The sequence below is a fragment of the Scyliorhinus torazame genome, chromosome 13 (assembly GCF_047496885.1).
Source record: "Scyliorhinus torazame isolate Kashiwa2021f chromosome 13, sScyTor2.1, whole genome shotgun sequence".
In the NCBI taxonomy this organism is placed as follows: domain Eukaryota; kingdom Metazoa; phylum Chordata; class Chondrichthyes; order Carcharhiniformes; family Scyliorhinidae; genus Scyliorhinus; species Scyliorhinus torazame.
This window is the reverse complement of record NC_092719.1, coordinates 203484686-203506384: the sequence shown is the minus strand read 5'-3', so window position 1 is coordinate 203506384 and position 21699 is coordinate 203484686. Positions and strand designations below refer to the sequence as shown.

Below are 21699 nucleotides of genomic sequence, written 5' to 3'. Positions count from 1 at the left end.
GGGGATGTGCGCACCATCGACGACACCCTGGACCATCGGTATCCCGGCCACCTTGGTGAATCCACGTGCCTGTACTTCCTGCTGTGCTCGGTCCTCGGGGAATTTAATGTACATGTCCGCGATGGCGCACAAGGCATCGGTCACGGCCCGGATGCACCTGTGGACCGATGCCTGTGATATCCTGGAGAGGTCCCCTCTCGGCGCCTGGAAGGAACCGATCGCGTAAAGGTTTAGGGCCACCGTCACCTTGACGGAGACTGGTATAGCGTGTTCTCGTCCTGTTCCACGTGGTGCGAGGTGCGCCACGAGGTGGCATATATGCGCGGCCGTCCCCCTGCAGATATGCCGGATGGCCACCTGCAGAGCTGCAGCTCCAACCACGGCAGTGAACATTGCTGTCTGGTTGGCATACATGGTGACCTGCAGGAGGGTGGTGGGGGGCAGAGAAACGACATGTTACACGGAGGTTCTTCCACACCTCGCCAGCCGGGTTGCATGGGATCCCTGTGTGCCCCGGTGGCCTGGTCATGCTGCAGATACGCAGCCAGCCTAACATCTGGTCACTGTCTGCGTCCAATGATCAGTTCACACCGCCCTCCTCACCAGTGTGCCAGTCGACTGTGCCCATCAGCCACACGACAACCTGCGGCCGTGTCCTCGTCACTGCCCTGCCATATCAGGGCGGCTGCCATGTGGCATCCGCGGATGGACGACACCCTCCACACTCTCCCTCACCCCCCCCCACCTCCACTCCCTCCCTCACCCCCATTCCCACCTCCACTTCCTCCGTCCCCCCCCACCTCCACACCCTCCCTCCCCCTCTCCCACCTCCACTCCCTCCCTCCCCCCTCCCACCTCCACTCCCTCCCTCACCCCCCCCACCTCCACTCCCTCCCTCACCCCCCCACCTCCACTCCCTCCCTCACCCCCCCACCTCCATTCCCTCCCTCACCCCCCCCCACCTCCACTCCCTCCCTCACCCCCCTCCACTCCCTCCCTCCCCCCTCCACTCCATCCCTCAACCCCCTCCCACCGCCCCCCCGTTGGCCGCAGCGTTCTCGGGGAAGCCGACCCGGTCTGCAGGAGCTCCGGAACAGTCCGCTCACCTCCTCTGGCTGACGACTTTATTTACCACGTGTGAACGGCGACGGCGTGACCCCAGTTCACGTCGTCGGGACTTCGGCCCATTCGGGCTGGAGAATAGCGGGGGTAGCCAGTCGCCTGTGCCCATCTGCCACACGACAACCTGCGGCCGTGTCCTCGTCACCGCCCTGCCATATCAGGGCGGCTGCCATGTGGCATCCGCGGATGGACGACACCCTCCACACTCTCCCTCACCCCCCCTCACCTCCACTCCCTCCCTCCCCCCCTCCCACCTCCCCTCCCCCCACCCACCTCCACTCCCTCCCTCCCCCCCTCCCACTTCCACTCCCTCCCCCCCTCCCACCTCCACTCCCTCCCTCACTCCTCCCTCCCACCTCCACTCCCTCCCTCACCACCCACCCCCCCCCCCTCCCACCTCCACTCCCTCCCTCATTTTGGTTGTCTCGGTCGATTCCCCGGCCTGCGCCGCGCAGAACTCGACAGGGCCGATCTCGCCGCTTGGGTGAATCGCGGGAGGGCGTCGGACCGGCGTCTCGTGGAAAACTGGCGCGGCAGGCGATTCTCCCAACCGGCGCCGCATCGGAGAATCGCGCCCATTGGGTCTGCTCCAGCCAAAAAACTGAAAGGTATTCTAGTGCGCATTTTAATCCCACTTCCCAGCCCTGGCCTTGCAGGTTACAGCGCTTCAGGTGCAGATCCAGGTACCTTTTAAATGAGTTGAGCATTTCAGCCTCAACCGCCTCCTTAGGCAGTGAATTCCAGACCACCTTCAGAGTGAAGAAACCTTTCCTCATGTCCCCTCTAATCCTCCCACCAATCCCTTTAAATCTGTGCCCCCTGATAATTGACCCCTCAGGGAGGAGAAACAAGTTTTTCCTGCCTACTCTGTCTAGGCCCCTCATAATTTTGTAGACCTCCCTTCCTGAAAGAAAATGGCAAAGGTGCCTCGAAGGCAGATGCTTTAAATTTCACCACAAAACAGCAGGCGGAAAATGTAGAGAGATAAATAATTCAACTTGCAAACCTCGACTGGAAGCCCTTCGCTGGGAAAATCTTCACGTTTAGCTTTGATCTTGCAGGTAATCTCCCCTACCCATATCTCTTCATCACAGACCTCGCCTCCGACAGTAAGAGTCACATTCATGCAGTCACGCAGTTCGAACAACATTTTGTGCTGTCTCCATGGAAACAAAGTGAAATTTGTGTTAAAAAAGTTGACAAGTAAACAGTTTATCTTTCAATCTTCTGCCGCACTTTCAGCAAAATTAAAATCTGAAATCCTTTCACGTGCAAGGAAAATGCATCTGTTCCCCATCTTCAGCTCCATGTTGGAAATGGCCATTCTGGAAATGCCTAACTTGCGATTTCATTGACATCCTGGTCAATGGCAAACACTCTTTCACTTTTCTCTGTCTCCTTAATCGTGTTTCACAAAATGGGCTCCTTAAAAAAATTAAGGTGGATCTGATTAAGGTGTCAAATCTGGGGCGGGATTCTCAAATAATGGGGCTATGTCCCCACGGCCGCGAGAAAACGGGCACAAATCACTCTGGACTTTTTTCTAGAAAGTCCGGGTGATTCTCCATTTTTAAGGGGGCTTGCAGGGCCCCGGAGTGCTCCTCGCTGCTCCGGCTGCTGATACGGAGCCCTGCACTTCCGGCTGATGTGTTGGGTGTTCTGGATCGCAAACAGGTCACCAACACTGAAAGTGGTGCAACTCTATTTTTTTATAAGGTTAACTATATTAACATACTTGAACTGTGGGTAAATGCAATACCAGCTTTTACTGTTGACCCTTGCCTAGTCCTAACCAGGTGATGCACTCAGCACATGGTGAATGTCTGTGTTGCAGGCTGTGAGCTCTGTGCTCCTAGCTAGCTGCTACTAGAATGAGCGGGAACTCTCCTGTCCCCTGTCTTTATAGTGCGTGTGCTCTCACTGGTGATTGGCTGCGGTGTTGTGTATGCTGATTGGTCCCATTGCATGTCCATCAGTGTGTGTGTGTGTGTCTGCACCATGATGTACTGGTGTATATTATGACACCGGCCGCAGGCTCCGTGCGACATGGCGGACCCACACAGCGGGCCAGCGCCGAAGGTGGCGCCCGATCGTCGGCCTGGCCGTCAATGGAAACCCCGCGGAGACGATCCCCCCCGCCCCCCCACCCCCACCAGGACGGCCACCGCAGCCGCGACTCCGGGCTCCCGCCGGGTGGAACCATACGTGAACCACGCCGGCGGGAACTCAGCCGGTCGTCCACAGAGAATCGGAGTGGGGGCCTCTTTCAAGGCGTTGCGGGTCCGATGCCCCATTCTCCACCCCCCCCCCCCTCGCCTGGCGCGATTGCGGTGCGGAGGTTCGGAGAATCCCGGCTATGGAGTCAACACAGGACAGAATGAGGCCATTCTGCCTTATGAATGCATGGCAGCTCACTGTAGAGTATGCAGCCAGTTCCATTCCCCGGCTTTATCCACATAGCCCTGCAAGTCTATTGTCCTCCAGTGCATGTCCAACTTCCTTTTGAAACAATGGGCGGGATTAGAACATAGAACATACACTGCAGAAGGAGGCCATTCGGCCCATTGAGTCTGCACCGACCCACTCAAGCCCTCACTTCCACCCTATCCCAGTAACCCAATAACCCCTCCTGACCCAGGCCGGGTCGGAGAATCGCTGGGGGGGGGGCGGGCACGAATCACGGTCCGGCGGTCCGCCGATTCTCAGACGGTGCGGCGCCGGTCGGGGGCCGCGTACGCCGATTCTCTGCGCGGGATTTGCCGAGTGGGCGCTGAGATAGGCCGAGCCCCGAGCTGCATGAGTCGTTCCAGTGCCGTGCTGGGCCCCTGTAGGGCTCAGCATCGCTGCTCCTGGGGGCCTGTTGACGCCGTCATAAAACGCGACGGTGTTTACGACGGAGTTAACACTTAGCCTCAGGATCAGAGAATCCCGCCAAATGTTTTTTTTAATAAAATTAGAGTACGCAATTCATTTTTCCCAATTAAGGGGCAATTTAGCATGGTCAATCCACCTAACCTGCACATCTTTGGGCTGTGGGGGCGAAACCCACGCAAACACGGGGAGAACGTGCAAACTCCACACGGACAGTGACCCAGAGCCGGGATCGAACCTGGGACCTCAGTGCTGTGAAGCAACAGTGCTAACCACTGCTCCACCATGCTGCCCTGCTTTGAAACAATGTTTAAAGGATTTGATAGAGGAGAGAGAGAGAGAGAGACAAAGAGAAAGAAACAGGGCACAATGGTGAACTCTACAAAAGCCTGCAAAATGCTGTGATGACATAATTGTGTAATAGTGTTACTCTGACACATATCACCGATCCCTCTTTATTCATTTAGTGCTCCCGGCATTTTTACTGAAACAGTTCAACACAGATCCATCGCATTTTATACCATAATGAACATTGTTATGTTATGGATACAGATGTACATCAGTAAGACAGCCTCTTGGGTGAACGTGGGCGGGATTCTCCAACCCCCCGCCGGGTCGGAGAATCGCCGGGGGCTGGCATGAATCCCGCCCCCTCTGGTAGCCAAATTCTCCGGCACCGGATATTCGGCGGGGGCGGAATCGCGCTGTGTCGGTTGGCAGGCCCCAACCCCCCCCCCCCCCCCCCCGCGATTCTCCGGTCCGCGATGGGCCAAAGTCCCGCTGCTGGAATGCCTGTCCTGCCGGCGAGGATTAAACCACCTCTCTTACCGGCAGGACCTGGCGGTGCGGGCGGGCTCCGGGGTCCTGGGGGGTGGCGCGGGACAATCTGGCCCTGGGGGGGTGCCCCCACGGTGGCGTGGCCCTCGATCGGGGCCCACCGATCAGCGGGCGGGCCTGACATGCGCAGGGATGACGCCAGCAGCCGCTGGCGATCCCGCGCATGCGCGGACTCGCGCCGGCCGGCAGTGTCCTTTCGGCCCCAGCTGCCGTGGCGCCAAACACCTTCCATGCCAGCCGGGGGAGCGGAAAGCACTCCGGCGTGGGCGTAGCCCCTCAAGGCCCCTAAAGAAGGTTGTTAAGAAGGCGTACGGTGTGTTAGCTTTTATTGGTAGAGGGATTGAGTTTCGGAGCCATGAGGTCATGTTGCAGCTGTACAAAACTCTGGTGCGGCCGCATTTGGAGTATTGCGTACAGTTCTGGTCGCCGCATTATAGGAAGGACGTGGAAGCATTGGAAAGAGTGCAGAGGAGATTTACCAGGATATTGCCTGGTATGGAGGGAAGATCTTATGAGGAAAGGCTGAGGGACTTGAGGCTGTTTTCGTTAGAGAGAAGAAGGTTAAGAGGTGACTTAATTGAGGCATACAAGATGACCAGAGGATTGGTTAGGGTGGACAGTGAGAGCCTTTTTCTTCGGATGGTGATGTCTAGCACGAGGGGACATAGCTTTAAATTGAGGGGAGATAGATATAGGACAGATGTCAGAGGTAGGTTCTTTACTCAAGAGAGTAGTAAGGGCGTGGAATGCCCTGCCTGCAACAGTAGTGGACTCACCAACACTAAGGGCATTCAAATGGTCATTGGATAGACATATGGACGATAAGCGAATAGTGTTGATGGGCTTTAGAGTGGTTTCACAGGTCGGCGCAACATCGAGGGCCGAAGGGCCTGTACTGCACTGTAATGTTCTATGTTCTATGTTCTAAAAGTGCAGAGAAATCCGCACCTTTGGGGCGGCCCGATGCCGGAGTGGTTCCCGCCACTCCATCCCGCCAGGACCCCCCTTCCCGCCGGGTAGGGGAGAATCCCGCCCCGTCTGTCTCATTTTGGCAGAACACAACGTTAAGGAACTTGGCTCTTTGGGGTACTAGGAGTGTCTTCCTGAGTGTCTTCTGATTTTGTGGATGATTCAGTTGTAACAGATTCCGTAATTTCGGCAGTTGTAGTCCTCAAGTCTGGCAAGTCACTGTGGTGGAAACATCTGGTACAGATTCTGTACTCTCATCACGTGCAGGCAATAACTGGTCAGTGTGCTGACGCCAAATCCATTCATCGTCAGATTGTAGAGTATATGAAATTGGACCCGTTTTGGTTAGTACAATTGCTGGAGTCCATTTCTGCCTCCGGTGTAATTTTCACAAGAACACATTCCCCACGGTCAAAGGTTCTGCTTTCGGAATGTTGTTCCCTTCTAGCCACTTGGTTCTGATGTTGCTGCCTGTCTATCTCTGAAGCTGAAAGGGGAGTCAAAAGGCCAAACTGTGAGCATAGTTTCTTTTCAACATCAGTATAGTCGGTGAGCTTTGTGTTGTTGAATGCGCACTGTTTCTGTATATCATTAGGAAGCTATTAACACATTTAGGTAGAGAGTCTTTATCCCTCAACCTTCACTGCATGCTTAAGCGATTGTACGAAATGTTCCACTAAGCCGTTAATAGCTGGACAGTAGGGGGTAGATTTAATATGGTGGATACCACACCCTTTCAGGTAGTCCTCAAATTCAGCTGATGTGAACTGAGTACCGTTATCGTTCACGAGTTGTTCAGGTCGCCCGAATCTTGTAAATACCTCATTGTTGTGTTGGGCGCTCTGGATCCGTGGAACATATACAGGCCGCCAACACTTAAAATAGTGCAACACTATTGTATTGAGACAGAAACTGTTTAACATACTTTCACTGTGGGTTAACACGATATTAGATTGAACTAAAGACCTATGCCTAGTCCTAACCAGTCGATGCACTCAGCACACGGTGAAGATCTGTGCTGCAGGCTGTGAGCTCTGTCCTACTAGGAAGCTGCAGCTCGAATGAGCGGGAACTCTGATGCCCCCTGTCTTTATAGTGCGTGTGCTCTAACTGGCGATTGGCTGCGGTGTTGTGTGTGTTGATTGGTCCCACTGCGTGTCCATCAGTGTGTGTGTAGCTGAACCATGATATACTGGTGTATATTATGGCACTCATCAAGCCTTTCTAAGGTCTGTTCCATAGTTGTTGATTTCATGATGACAATCTCCGGCCACTTTGAACGTGCGGCAATCATGGCCAAAAACATGTGACCTTCGACTGGTCCCGCATAATTGCCATGGATTCTTGCCATGGCCTGGTAGGCCATTCCCACGGAGGGAAAGGTTGTATTGGAGGGACATTTCTCAACATAGCGCAGGATTAGCATAACCTCATCTTCTTCTCTATTTGGGCATCCAACCTGGGCGACGAGAAGTAGCTCCTTGCCAACTCCTTCATTCTCGCTACCACTGGGATGGCCCTCGTGCAACTGTTGCAGGATTTACATTGGAGACACAGTGGAATGATTACTCTAATACCCCACAACAATACTCCATTTTGTACCGTCAACTCATGATGCCTGGTTAGATAGAATTTAAGTTCTGCAATATTTCTGTGCTCTTGTGTTAGAATGCCTTTTTGAATCACGACCAACACTTTCCTCATCACTGAATCTGTTCAAGTAAATATCTGTACCCGAGAAGGTGTTAACGGAACATTTTCCACATGAGGCAAATAAAATAAAGCTGTTGAAATGTTCATCAGATTCGTGTTCATCTTTTTGGTCTTGTCCGGGCAAAGTATCCACGTTTGCGTGCTGTTCAGACCTGAGATATTCGATGACATAATTGTGCGCCGACAGGATTAATGGTCAACTTGTGTTTTGTACTTAACCCTGTTGGGTTAACATAGAATTTACAGTGCAGAAGGAGGCCATTCAGCCCATCGAGTCTGCACCGGCTCTTGGAAAGAGCACCCTACCCAAGTCCACACCTCCACCCCATCCCCATAACCCAGTAACCCCATCCAGCACTAAGGGCAATTTTGGACACTAAGGGCAATTTAGCATAGCCAATCCACCTAACCTGCACATCTTTGGACTGTGGGAGGAAACCGGAGCACCCGGAGGAAACCCACGCAGACACGGGGAGAACGTGCAAACTCCGCACAGACAGTGACCCAGCGGGGAATCGAACCTGGGACCCTGGAGCTGTGAAGCAATTGTGCTAACCACCATGCTACCGTGCTGCCCCCTCTTTTTTCTTTCTCATTTTGTTATTGATATTTTATGAAAACCTTTAATAAAATATATTTTTAAAAAAGGATTAATGGTCAACATTGTAATCGACTAGCAGCAAGCGAAAGGACCTAAAAATTGTTTTTAAGGGGCGATGATTGGTCAATGGAATAAATTAAAGGCAAAATAAATAATAGTGGAATGTTCGAATGCCAAAAGGTAATGCTGAGAGCTTCTTTCTCAAGCTGGGCATAGTTGGACTCAGCACCAGTCATCACCCTGAAAGCAAATACCATTGGTCATTCTTCGCCTGAAGGCACAGTTGAGACAACTGTGAAGGCACCGAGACAACTGCTCCAACCCCACAGGGTGATGTGTCACAAGCCAGCGGCAGCTTCAGTTTTGAGTTACAACGGATTAATAACTCCGATTCTCATAATATTCTTTTGATATTTTGGTAAGGATCTCACAATCTTTTGCCCAGAGCCAAGCTGGTTTGTTACAAAGACATGTGTGTAAAGGTCTTGTTGCTAAGAGCAGTACAAATGTTCCCTGGGAACTTAATAATCCTAGAGACGACCTTAACTGAGTCACATTCTGTGGTCATGGAATATCCAGGATCTCCGGTATCTTCCTAGGTTCTTTGTGAAGACCATCTTGGTCGATGAAGTGTCCAAGATAATGAATAGAAAATTTCACGAATTCGTACTTCTCTTCCTTGACCCTGAGACTATGTAGTTGCAGCCTTGCAAGAGTAGCTTCTAGGTTCCTTACAAGCAGTACATTGTTCAAACCTGTAATCGTCCAGGTAGCATTGCACACCCGATAGTCCACTCAAGATCTGATCCATAGATTGTTGGAAGAGAGTCGGTGCTGATGTTAACCTGCATGGAAGCCTCCGATACAGAAACAGACCCCTGTGTGTTACTGTGGTCAGTAACGGTAGAGACTCAGTAGTTATGTTCATTTGCTTGGGAGAAATTTTGCGAAATGTTTGGTTGCCCGAGAGGCCTGCAAAAAGATCTCCGATAAGTGGCCGAGGGTATTGATCAGCATATAATATAGGGTTGATAGTCGATTTGAAATCCCCGTATATTCATACTGAATCATCATTTTTTAAGACTGGAACGCTATCTACCAGGACTCTGGTTCTATTCGCAGCCTCAGCAGTGATCTCCCCGCCGAGGCCGCACTTTCAAGGTGCCACAACCCGTCTGGTTCTACTGCTGCAAGACACGAGCAGCAGGGTGACACAGTGGTTAGCACTGCTGCCTGGGTTCGATTCCCACCTTGGGTGACTGTCTGTGTGGAGTTTGCACCTTCTCCCCGTGTCTGCGTGGGTTTCCTCCGGGTGCTCCGGTTTCCTCCCACAGTCCAAAGATGTGCAGGTTAGGTGGATTGGCTATACTAAATTGCCGCTTAGTGTCCAAGGATGTGCAGGTTAGGTGAGGTCATTGGGGGTAGGGCAGGGGAGTGGGCCTCGGTATAGACAGAGGGTCGTGCAGACCTGAAGGGCCGAATGAGCTCTTTCTGCAGTGTAGGAATTCTATAAATTCTAGTACTTGGGTTCCAGGCACAACTTCCAGTAGATACGTTACCCACCTGTAGGCACCCACCTGCAGGCACCCACCTGCAGGCACCCACCTGCAGGCACCCACCTGTAGGCACCCACCTGTAGGCACACACCTGTAGGCACACACCTGTAGGCACCCACCTGTAGGCACCCACCTGCAGGCACCCACCTGCAGGCACCCACCTGCAGGCACCCACCTGTAGGCACCCACCTGTAGGCACACACCTGTAGGCACCCACCTGTAGGCACCCACCTGCAGGCACCCACCTGTAAGCACCCACCTGTACAGCTCCACCCATGTCACAGCTGAGCCATGTTCTGGATGAACAAACGGCCCAGGGAGCCCTCTGTTTGGTTTGCACGCCAGTATTTTCTCACGTAACATTCATTAATCCTGGCTCACAAATTCACAGCCATAAATTTAAATTTAAAAGGCAGAAATTCCCCGACCGTTGAGATTCTTTCTTTCTGCCAGCAGCGCACCCCCACCCACGGGTTCCTCGACGGCGTTGTGTGGCTTCAATGGGAGTAGAGAATCCGGCCGCCAGCAAGCGGCGCGTCGCCGAGAATCGAGTGGCTGGGGGACCGGAGAACTCAGCCCAAAGTTTCCTTCTGAGAAACCATCCCAAGAGTACAGATCTTCAATTTCATTTGCAGAGTGCGACATGCAAATAATTTTCACATTTTCTCACAGGAGCTGAGGAACCAAAATAATTAACTCACGCGGAACTTAATCTCATCTTCCCCGTTCGTTAACTTGTACACATTCCTATCTTCACCGTCTTCATCATCGAATGGATTAACCTCATAGTCCATCTTGTATTCCATCTCAAAAGCCTTGAGGTTCTGCACGCCATCCATTATCACAGTCAGCTTTCCTTCTACCTCGTCATCGTCATAAAGCGGAGGAGTTTGACAGATCATGGCCTCGGCAGAGTCTGGCTGTTCACATGCCTGCGGCCAAGAGGAAGAGTATTTAGGATTGTGCAAACAATATCACATTCAGCTGATACACATAGGAGTTTGGTAAGAAGTCTTACAACACCAGGTTAAATTACAACAGGTTTGTTTCGAACCTGTTGGACTTTAACCTGGTGTTGTAAGACTTCTTACTGTGCTCGCCCCAGTCCAACACCGGCATCTCCACACCGACCGGCGCAGGATCTGGGGATATAAATGCACAAATTATTGAAGGTGGCAGAGAATAAAGCATGCAGACTCCAGGGCCGGGATTCTCCCCTACCCGGCGGGGCGGGGGGTTCCGGCGGGATGGAGTGGCGGGAACCACTCCGGCATCGGGCCGCCCCAAAGGTGCGAATTCTCTGCACCTTTAGGGGCCAAGCCCTCACCTTGAGGGGCTAGGCCCACGCCGGAGTTGTTGGCACGCTGCCGGCCGGCGGGAAAGTTCAGCCGGAGCCGAAGGGGCTCCACCAGCCGGCAGGAGTCCGCGCATGCGTGGGAGCGCCAGCGGCTGCTGACGTCATCCCCGCGCATGCTCAGGGGGGGTCACTTCCGCATCGGCCATCGCGGAGGCTATGGCCGAGGCGGAAGGAAAAGTGTGCCCCCACGGCACAGGCCCGCCCGCGGATCGGTGGGCCCCGATCGCGGGCCAGGCCACCGTGGGGGCACCCCCCAGGGCCAGATCGCCCCGCGCCCCCCCCCCCCAGGACCCCGGAGCCTGCCCGCGCCGCCAGTCCCGGCGGGAAGGTAGGTGGTTTGATTCACGCCGGCGGGGCTGGCATGACAGCAGCGGGACTTCGGCCCATCACGGGCCGGAGAATCGCGGGGGGGGGGGGGCCGCCGACCGGCGCAGCGCAATTCTCGCTCCCACCGAATTTTCAGTGCCGGAGACTTCGGCGGCAGGCAGGGGCTGGATTCTCGCCGCCCCCCAGCGATTCTCCAACCCGGCGAGGGGTCGGAGAATCCCACCCCAGGGCTTTGTCCATAGGGACGTGGGTACTAAAACAACCCTCTGCCCAATAGAATCATAGAATGGTAACAGCACAGAGGGGATCTATTTGGCCCATGGTGTCTTTGTCTGTTCTCTGAACAAGCATTTCACCGAGTTCCACCTCCCTGCCTTTCCCCTGTGGCCTTCCAATTCTTTTCTCTTCGGGTAATTATCCTCATTACTTTCCAGTGTCACATTTCAATCTGCCTCCACCACAATCTCAGCCTGTGCATTCTAGAGCCGAAGCACTCGCTGCATGAAAAAGCTTCTCCTCCTGTCACCATTACCTTTTCTCTGCCAAACTCCTTAAAGCAATGCCCCCTGGGTCTCGGTCCTTCTGCCAATGGGGAAGGTTTCTCCCTGTCTACTCTGTCCAAACCCATCATTTTAAATACCTCCTCTCAACCCTTCTCTTCCCAGAGGAGAACAGCCCCCATGCCTCCAATCTATCCTCGGTCCTGGGGCCATTCTCGCGAATATATTCCTGCAGCCTCTCTCCTGCCTTTACATCACCTATAGAGTTGGACACAAAATTCGAGTTGAGGTTGAACCAATGTTGTGCACAGGATTATCGTGACTTCATTGTTTTTTGTACTCAATACCACTATTGACAAGGACGCTGTATGCTTGATCACCTGCTTTCTCAGTCCCTTCTACCACCTTCAAGGATTTATGTACTTATGTCCCTCCAGTCCCTCTGGTCCTGCTCTCCCTTCGGAATGACCCCATTTGTCTAAGACTCCTCATTCTTTCCACCAAAGTGAGTAATTTCACACTTCTCTGCCTTCAATTTCACCCACCAATTGTCCATCCATTCCATCAATCTGTCCGTGCCCTCCTGACGTTTAACACTGCAGTCACTCTTCGCTTAACATTGTAGTTGCATTCCTGAAATGTGCAACTTTAACCGTGTCATGTGAGGGTCCTTTTAAGAAAAGTGTCTTTTATCAAATGGCTGAAGTGATGTCATTGTGTGGGTGGAGCTGGGCTGTGATTCTGCCTTTTACTTTCGTTTTGAGCTGGAAGCTGCTTTGTGGCTCTGAGTTTTTTGATTTCGTTTTCAGTTGGGAGCTGCATTCAAACAAAGAAGGTGTATTTTTGGTCTCTCTCTCTGCATGCCAAAGAATGTCTCCAGACCACTTGATAACTTCAAAGTAATACCCGTTTTCTGTAAGGAATTCAAACCTACTGTCTTGTAGTAAAAGGGTGTTTGGCTAATGGATGTTGTTAGGAAAGTTATTAAGGGTTACCTATAGAGTACTGTAACTTTGGGGGGGGTATTTGTGTTGGTAGTTGATAAGATGTTTGCTGTGTGTTTATAAAATGTTAACTGGATTCATAGAATAAACATTGTTTTGTTTAAAAATACTTAAGATCTCTGTTGCATAACATCTGGAAAGTGGGCCCTTGTGCTCCTCATAACCAAAATCTATTAAAAGTTGCAGGTCAGGTGAACTCCATGATATACTTTGTTCTCTAAACCTGGCCCATAACAAGTGGAATAACTTTATGCAAATCAGATATTTCCATTACAGCCAATGTACAAGTTGCAACTGCAGACTTAAGGGCTTTTCCCGTTAAGGAAAAAACATTGAAATACTATATTCGTAATGTAATGACTTTTAAATGAAAGAAAAATGCTCACTCATTCTACTTACCTTCTCCCCACTGACTCCCTCCCCCAGGCAGACTCTCTCCCACTCACTGCTTCCCTGCCTGACTCCCCCACTCCCCACCACCCCCCCCCCCCCCCCACCCCTTTCGAACACTTCTGCCCACTGCCTTTCCTCTTGAACTCTCACTGTGACCACAGACTCAGGAGAGGGGGCAGTGAGAGGGAGAAAAGGAGCAAGGGAGCGAGAAGGATATTGAGGAAGGGAACTGGCAAGAGGGAGAGTCCACAAGAGAGAAATAGAATCTCAGGGAGAGGGAGAGAGTCTTGGCCAGCACGAGAGAGTATCCAGGAGTAAGAGAGCGTCTCAGGGAACGGAAGGGGCCACTCCAAAATGGCGCGGATGGGGGTCACGCTCGCTCCATCAGCCCCAGCTCAAAATGCCGCTAAAGTGAATGACCTGACGCTAAGGCACATGCGGCGAAGAATGAGACAACTTAAAACAAGAACTCATGTATCCTCCTCGCGGCTGACAATACTTCCAAATTTGCAGTTGTCGGCTGCAAAGAGACATAGATAGGATGCAGAGCTGGGCTGAGAAGTGGCAGATGGAGTTTAACCCTGAAAAGTGTGAGGTTGTCCATTTTGGAAGGACAAATATGAATGCGGAATACAGGGTTTACGGTAGAGTTCTTGGCAATGTGGAGGAGCAGAGAGATCTTGGGGTCTATGTTCATACATCTTTGAAAGTCGCCACTCAAGTGGATAGAGCTGTGAAGAAGGCCTATGGTGTGCTCGCGTTCATTAACAGAGGGATTGAATTTAAGAGCCGTGAGGTGATGATGCAGCTGTACAAAACTTTGGTAAGGCCACATTTGGAGTATTGTGTACAGTTTTGGTCGCCTCATTTTAGGAAGGATGTGGAAGCTTTGGAAAAGGTGCAAAGAAGATTTACCAGGATGTTGCCTGGAATGGAGAGTAGGTCTTACGAGGAAAGGTTGAGGGTGCTAGGCCTTTTCTCATTAGAACGGAGAAGGATGAGGGGCGACTTGATAGAGGTTTATAAGATGATCAGGGGAATAGATAGAGTAGACAGTCAGAGACTTTTTCCCCAGGTGGAACAAACCATTACAAGGGGACATAAATTTAAGGTGAAAGGTGGAAGATATAGGAGGGATATCAGAGGTAGGTTCTTTACCCAGAGAGTAGTGGGGGCATGGAATGCACTGCCTGTGGAAGTAGTTGAGTCGGGAACATTAGGGACCTTCAAGCAGCTATTGGATAGGTACATGGATTAAGGTAAAATGATATAGTGTAGATTTATTTGTTCTCAAGGGCAGCACGGTAGCATTGTGGATAGCACAATTGCTTCACAGCTCCAGGGTCCCAGGTTCGATTCCGGCTTGGGTCACTGTCTGTGCGGAGTCTGCACGTCCTCCCCGTGTCTGCGTGGGTTTCCTCCGGGTGCTCCGGTTTCCTCCCACAGTCCAAAGATGTGCGGGTTAGGTGAATTGGCCAATGATAAATTGCCCTTAATGTCCAAATTGCCCTTGGTGTTGGGTGGAGGTGTTGAGATTGGGTAGGGTGCTCTTTCCAAGAGCCGGTGCAGACTCAAAGGGCCGAATGGCCTCCTTCTGCACTGTAAATTCAATGATAATCTATGATTAATCTAGGACAAAGTTTTGGCACAACATCGTGGGCCGAAGGGCCTGTTCTGTGCTGTATTTTCTATGTTCTATGTGTCATGTGGAAATATTGGGCCCTGTAGGCCCAAGTCTAGGTTATTTTTATATCTATACACACACATATATAAAAGCAGACCCCACTAAATACCTTCCTCCAGTCTGAAAAATACTTCTCTATTTTCCCTGTCATGTGGGCAATTTTGTCCATGCTGCTGCTCCATGTTTTACTTCAAGGGCTCTAACATTTCTGATAAGCCTGTTATGCAGCATTTTATCAAATGCCTTTTGGAAGTCCATGTACACCACATCAACTGCATTACCCTCATCAACTCTCTCCGTTACCTAGTCAAAACGTTCAAGCAAGTTAGTTAAACAAAATTTGCCCTCAACAAATCCATGCTGGCTTTCCTTAATTAATCTGCATTTTTCGAAGGGGCTGTTAATTTTATTCCAAATGATCATATCAGAAAGCATTCGAGTTACACTGACAGGCCAGTAGTGGCTGGGGTTATCCTTACACCCTTTCCTGAATAAGGGTGCAACATTTGGAATTCTCCACTCTTCTAGCACTACGCTTGCGTCCAAGGAGGATTGGAAGGTGAAGGTCACTGCCTCAGCAAGTTCTACCCTGACTTCCCTTGGTATCCGTCGATGCACATCACCCAGTCGCAATGAATCAACTTTACGGACAGTCGGCCTATCTAATGGTGGTGGCATGTTGCGGTTCACTCCGGAAGCCTCAGTTGCTGTGGCGATATGCACATGCATTCTGTGGAGCTATGGATAGTGATGGCAGAGGCTCCAATGTCCTTTCCAATGCATGGTTGATCAGGAATCTCTCCCGCTCTTACCACCTGCCAGTTTTGGTAGGATTTCCAGGTCACTGGTTTGGTCACGTCACGAACACACCGGGCGCGATTCTCCACTCCCACGCCGGTTGGGAGAATCGCCTGGGCCGCCAAAATTTCCGGGAACGCCGGTGCGACGCCCTCCCGCGATTCTCCCAGGCGCGGGAATGGCCCGGTCGAGTTTCGCGGGCCGCAGGCCGGAGAATCACCGGAGACACCGAAAATGGCGATTCTCCGGCACCCCCGCTATTCTGAGGCCCGGATGGGACAAGCGGCCAGGCCAAAACGGCGGGTTCCCCCCGGCGCCGTCCACACCTGGTCGCTGCAGTCGTGGGCGGTTCGTGAATGCTGGGGGGGCAGCCTGTGGGGGGACGAGGGGGGATCCTGCACCGGGCTTCACCTGGAATGTGGGGTGGCCCGCGATCGGTGCCCACCGATCGTCGGGCCGTCCTCTCTGAAGGAGGACCTCCTTCCTTCCGCGGCCCCGCAAGATCCGTCCCCCATCTTCTTGCGGGGCGGACTTAGAGAGGACAGCAACCGCGCATGCGCGGATGACGTCCGTTATGCGGCGCCGGCCGCGTCATCTATGCGGCGCCGCTTTTACGCGGGTGACAAGGCCTCGCGCGTGTAGATGACGCGGCCCCAATACTGGCCCATTGTCAGGGCCTGAATCGGTCGGGACCGGGGCCGTTCCGCGCCGTCGTGAACCTCGACGGCGTTCACGACGGCGCGGCCACTTCGGCGTGGGAGTGGAGAATCCCACCCCCTATCCTTGGCCATCAAATCCTAGGGTGGAACTCAAAACCAAAGTTCTGGCTCAGAGGCAGAGACCCTCCCCCACCCCCATTCCACATCAAGACGTCCAGCCTATTGAATACCTCCTCTGCAATTTATTTATTTTTTTAAATAAATTTTTAGCAGTTTTAAGGAGAAAGGATGGAACAAAGGTGAAATATTTCTAAAATAAAAACATACCTTTTCAAACGTTTTGTTTTTATCATCAGTGAAGACGAGCCTTGGTTGGTACACGGAGTTCAGATTGGTCCCACTTATTGTAATGTTGAGGCCTCTGTGGAAAACCCAATGAATTAAACAGTGAATTAAATCTTAAATCCATGAATGAATGAGAGAGAAAAGCACACGCACACTACACGCATATGTACACACATGTTGAGCAGACACGTGCACGCACACAGTCAACAGAGGCAGTAGGCTGAGGAACATTCTTTCCCCCCCCCCTGAGATTGACCCTCAGTCAATCATGAGTGTGAAGAGATTATCATCCTTTGCCTTCCTTCACCTTGAAAAATGCCCCAATAGAAACCCAGATGTGTGCGTGTGACGTCTCTGCAGGGGTCTGCGTGTGTCACGGTTTGAAAAAGAACTTTAGATTTCTCCACATAGTCCCCTCGCAGTAGACAAGGATGTGGATGGGAAAGAGGCAGGATGTGACTCAGCAGCCATGTTCCCGGCTATAGATGGCCATTTATTTGGATAAGCCAGTACAATAGGCAAGTAGGAACAGGAAGAGGCCATTTATCCTCTCGAGCCCATTCTGCCATTCACCATGGTCACGGCTGATTTGTGATCTACCTCCTGACACCTGCCGTTGTCTCACATCCTTTAGTCTTTTTGGCTAACACAAATCTATCTCTCTCAATTTTAAAATTAACAATTGTCTCATTATCAATTGTTGAAGTGTTTTCTAATTTCACCCCTGAAATGTCTGGCTCTAATTTTAGATGCACTCCTAGACCAACACGCCCAGCAAGTGAAAATAACTTCTTTCTATTTACCCAATCAGTTTGATTGACAATTCTAGTAGATTGCAAGACTTTTATTTCTTTTAAAGTCCATTTGAAAGGCTCATTGCAAAGCTTCCGAGGTCAGTGCATAGTGGCTACTGGGTGAGTGGCTCTGGAGGATTATATGGGGGCATATGGAAGGTCATAGAGGGTTTCAGGGGACATGAGGGGGCTGGATGGGGAGTTGAACGGAGTGAGGGATGAGGACTAGGGGGAATAAGAAGAACAATGTGGAGAACTGGACCAATGTCCCAGAGAGCCTGAAGTGAACCTTCGAATCAACCGCCTCAGCATCCGCCCACCCTCCCATCCACCCACCCAGCTCCATTTTTCCCTCACAACTGCCAAGCAAGGCAGCAGACCCAAACCTTGCTCAACCATTGACAGAAATGTGATGGGAATAGTAGGAGGTGCCCTGAGTCACATTTTCCAATCCTGAGATGAAAATCCAGCTGCCTCTTGGATTTCTGGGCCTTCTGTTTAAGGCCGTGTGGAGCCAAGGCAGGTAGATGGTGCTAAGATACAGAGCACCACAATCTAGCTGAATGGCTGACTCCTGTTCCTATGGTTACGATTTTAAGGAGGGTCAGCAATCAACGCTCGTGGTCCCTAGAGGCGGCACCTAACTCGCAACCACCCAGTCTCGAGTCCACACTGCCACTCAACGCTCACTCGAGCGTCGATTGGCACTGGGCAGGACTTCGATCCACAACCCAGCCTGACACAGTGCTGCAGCGGCCTAAAGTATTCCTTCAGCTCCCTGTCTGGAACAAAGTCCCGGGGCCTTTGAAAAGGTAAATCCCAGGGGTCCGGGGGGTAGGAGGAGTGGGTACCAGAGCTCCAATCCCCCAGGGGGAGGCACGCCAACTCCCCCACCCCTCACCAACCTTCCTGGCCGAGATGGGGAAGAGGCCGTTTTCCCACCCTATCCGCACCCATTCCTGCCAGCCTAAATGTTGAGGCTGGGTGGGATAAGGCCTTTAAGTGGCAAGGGCCTTGATATGCCCTGCACGCCCAAACATGAAATTGTGTTTGGGTTTTGGCGGGTGGGTTCCTGGGTGTGGTAAACATCTAGCACAATAAATTGATGTACCATCAACGACTACGAGACGAATGGTGAACTATTGAGGCTTTATTGTGCTAGATGCCTGCAGGGTGGAGCCAGCAGGCCGAGATTTACTGTAATGACTGGAGTACAATGGCAGTACCGTAATACACGTAGTGTATGATCAGTGGTGTTTACCACACTGGGGTGGGGGGAAATCCAGTCTGTTCAATTTGAAATTCTGTCCCCACCTCAGAACCCACCTTGGGGGGAGGGGGTGGGTGGAGCATACATTTCTTCCCTCTGGTTCACTCAAGTAAATCTTCATGGACTTCGTCCCACAGCAGCAACAGCAGGTAACCTGTTGTTACCTCATTGCCTGTCTGAGTGGCTCGCACAAGACTCGATTAAATGGTGGCTTACTTCATGAAGCTGCAGGTTGGGTAGATGCTGCTGATGATGGGATTCTTTCGGTACTGGAACTGGAGGTTAGGCTCGGCTGTTACCCTTGCCGAGTCTATCACCACAACAAGAGGGTCTTCTTTCAACAAATTCACTTTTTCAGTTGTGCATTGTATAAAAGTATTATTTTTTCTGGCAGGTCAAAGCACAAAAAAAAAAGGATGAAAAGCATAGGTCATTTGCTCAAATAACACATATCTGTTTCAGTACTTCTGCTCATTCAACAACAGGGACAAAAAAAATCAATAGTAAATCTGCTTTTCCAGATGTTACAATGCAGGAAGTGTGTCATTCAACTCATAGGAGGTTCGTGGGAAGTTCACTCTTTGTTTTCATACACTCCATCGCTCTCCTTCACTCTGCAATCCAGAACTCTCTTTCCAATTGCTCAGTCAATTGCAAAGGTTGAATTGATAGATTTTTGTTCGGCTTATGTTACCGAGCGGTGTAGATGCTTTTACATGATGCTAGCGTCAAGGAGGATCCAAGGTATGGGGATAGCTTGGCAACTGCAGTGTACAGCTGGTACAGGGTACCAAGAGTCGACAACATTTGCTCATATCATGATGTAACTATGGGGCAAGGTAAGGGGACAGGCCCCAAGAGCTGCCTCAGCCAGTACGGGAATTGAACCAGAGCTGTTGGCACGTTTCTACTCCACATTCATAACCAACTGAGCTCACCACCCCTGCGTGCACCACACACAGCAATATGATTTTGATCTCTTCCGGCCATTTTGGAAACACTTCAGTAAAAATAAAGAAATATTTTGCATTGAACGATTCGGGGTTGGGTTGGGCTGGATTGGGTGACTCGGTGGGTGATGAACCAATGCAGGGACCGGCAATATTTTGTCCCCAAAGAAAAAGAAATGGACAAAATAGGGCAGCATAATGGCGCGGTGGTCAGCATTACTGCCTCAAGGAGCCGAGGACTCGGGTTCAATCCCGGCCCTGGGTCACTGTCCGTGTGGAGTTTGCGCAGTCTCCCCATGTCTGTGTGGGTTTCACCCCCACAACCCAAAATGATGTGCAGGGTAGGTGGATTGGCCACGCTAATTTGCCCCTTAATTGGGAGAAAAAAAATAATTGGGCACTCTAAATTTGTGTATAAAAAAGAAATGGCCAAAATAAAAATTATTGGGAGCCACAGGATAGAAATTCAACATTTAGAAAGCAAATACTTGGCAAATTGTCAAGTGTCTCTGATAGAATATATAATTTTTTTGAAATTGAAATGAATTAAAAATTGTAAATAAATTAATTAATTAAAAGCAATATTAAAAATTAAGGAATAATAATAATCTTTGTTAGTGTCACAAGTAGGCTTACATTAACACTGCAATGAAGTTACTGTGAAAATCCCCTAGTCACCACACCCCGCCGCCTGTTCGGGTACACTGAAGGAGAATTCAGAATGTCCAGTTCACCTAACAAGCACGTCTTTCGGGAAGGAAATCCACGCAGAAATGGGGAAAACATGCAGACTCCGCACAGGCAGTGACCCAAGCCAGGAATCGAACCCGGGTTCCTGGTGCCGTGAAGCAACACTGCTAACCACTGTGCTACCATGGCACAGAGCTCGTCAGTACAGGAAATGGGGCCAACACACTTCTTTGATGCATTTTAGAGGGAGCATTGCTGTGCATGAGTTTATTGTCACGTCTACCGAGATACAGTGAAAAGTATTGTCCTGTGTGCAGTCTAAACAGATCGTTCCATACATGAAAAATATAGAACATACAATAGATACACGATGTAAATACATAGGCATAGACATCGAGTGAAGCAGACGGAGTGTCGTGCTACTCAGTAGAGAAGATGTGTGATATCAGTTCAGTCCATAAGAGGGTCATTCAGGAGTCGTAACAGCGGGAAAGAAGCTGTTTTTTAGTCTGTTAGTGAATGTTCTCAGGCTTTCGTATCTCCTGCCCGATGGAAGAGGTTGTATCTCCTGCCGAGGGAAGAGTTGGAGGAAAGAATAAACCGGGTGGGAGGGGACTTTGATTATGCTGCCCCCTTTCCCAAGGCAGCGGGAGATGCAGGCAGAGTCAATGGATGGGAGGGGGGTTTCACGTGATGGACTGGGCTGCGTTCACGACTCTCTGTGGTTTCTTACAGTCTTGTGTTCTCTAAATAACCATCTAAAATGGTACGTTCTCCGTCCGTTAGCACAAACATCTTCGCAAACACAAAAACCTAAACATGGTAGAGACAACTGTTGCACACTGCACTCTTTTCTTTTGGGCTTAGATTATGTGTAACATGTACCAATTTCTGCCCCAGGCCCAACTCACTCACAAACATGACAAATGACAAACTTGATTTCCCGGCCATAAACTTGAAACAGATGCTCGGCCAATTGTCTATTTATATCTAATCAGAGTTTGAGGACCTCGCTGAAATAGGTTAAAAAAGCGAAGTGAGGCCTGCCCTGCCCGAATTTCTTCAAAACCTGCCCGAATTTCTTCAAAATATTTTCAGGATGCACAGTAGCCCCGCTTAAGGCGGGATCAAGTAAAACTTAATGAGGATCTCCAAGCCAATGCTGCAGGAGTGTCTTTTTCCTCATCTCGTGTTCAGCGATCCCGACCACCCTTGAACAAACCGAAGGGAGCCTGTTGGCATCTGAGATGGCTGAACTG

General features: G+C 50.9%; 1 protein-coding gene across 1 annotated transcript in view; it reads right to left on the bottom strand.

Annotated features, from left to right (window-relative positions):
• The window catches only part of mst1rb (macrophage stimulating 1 receptor b), a 173931-nt gene that overhangs the window by 41765 nt on the left and 110467 nt on the right, over positions 1-21699 (bottom strand). The window contains exons 9-12 of the mRNA XM_072472923.1: positions 19017-19187; positions 16719-16812; positions 10371-10601; positions 2129-2278 (exon numbers count right to left, since the gene is read on the bottom strand). Of these exons, the coding sequence (XP_072329024.1) occupies positions 2129-2278; positions 10371-10601; positions 16719-16812; positions 19017-19187 (646 nt within the window). The remainder of the gene's footprint in view (positions 1-2128; positions 2279-10370; positions 10602-16718; positions 16813-19016; positions 19188-21699) is intronic.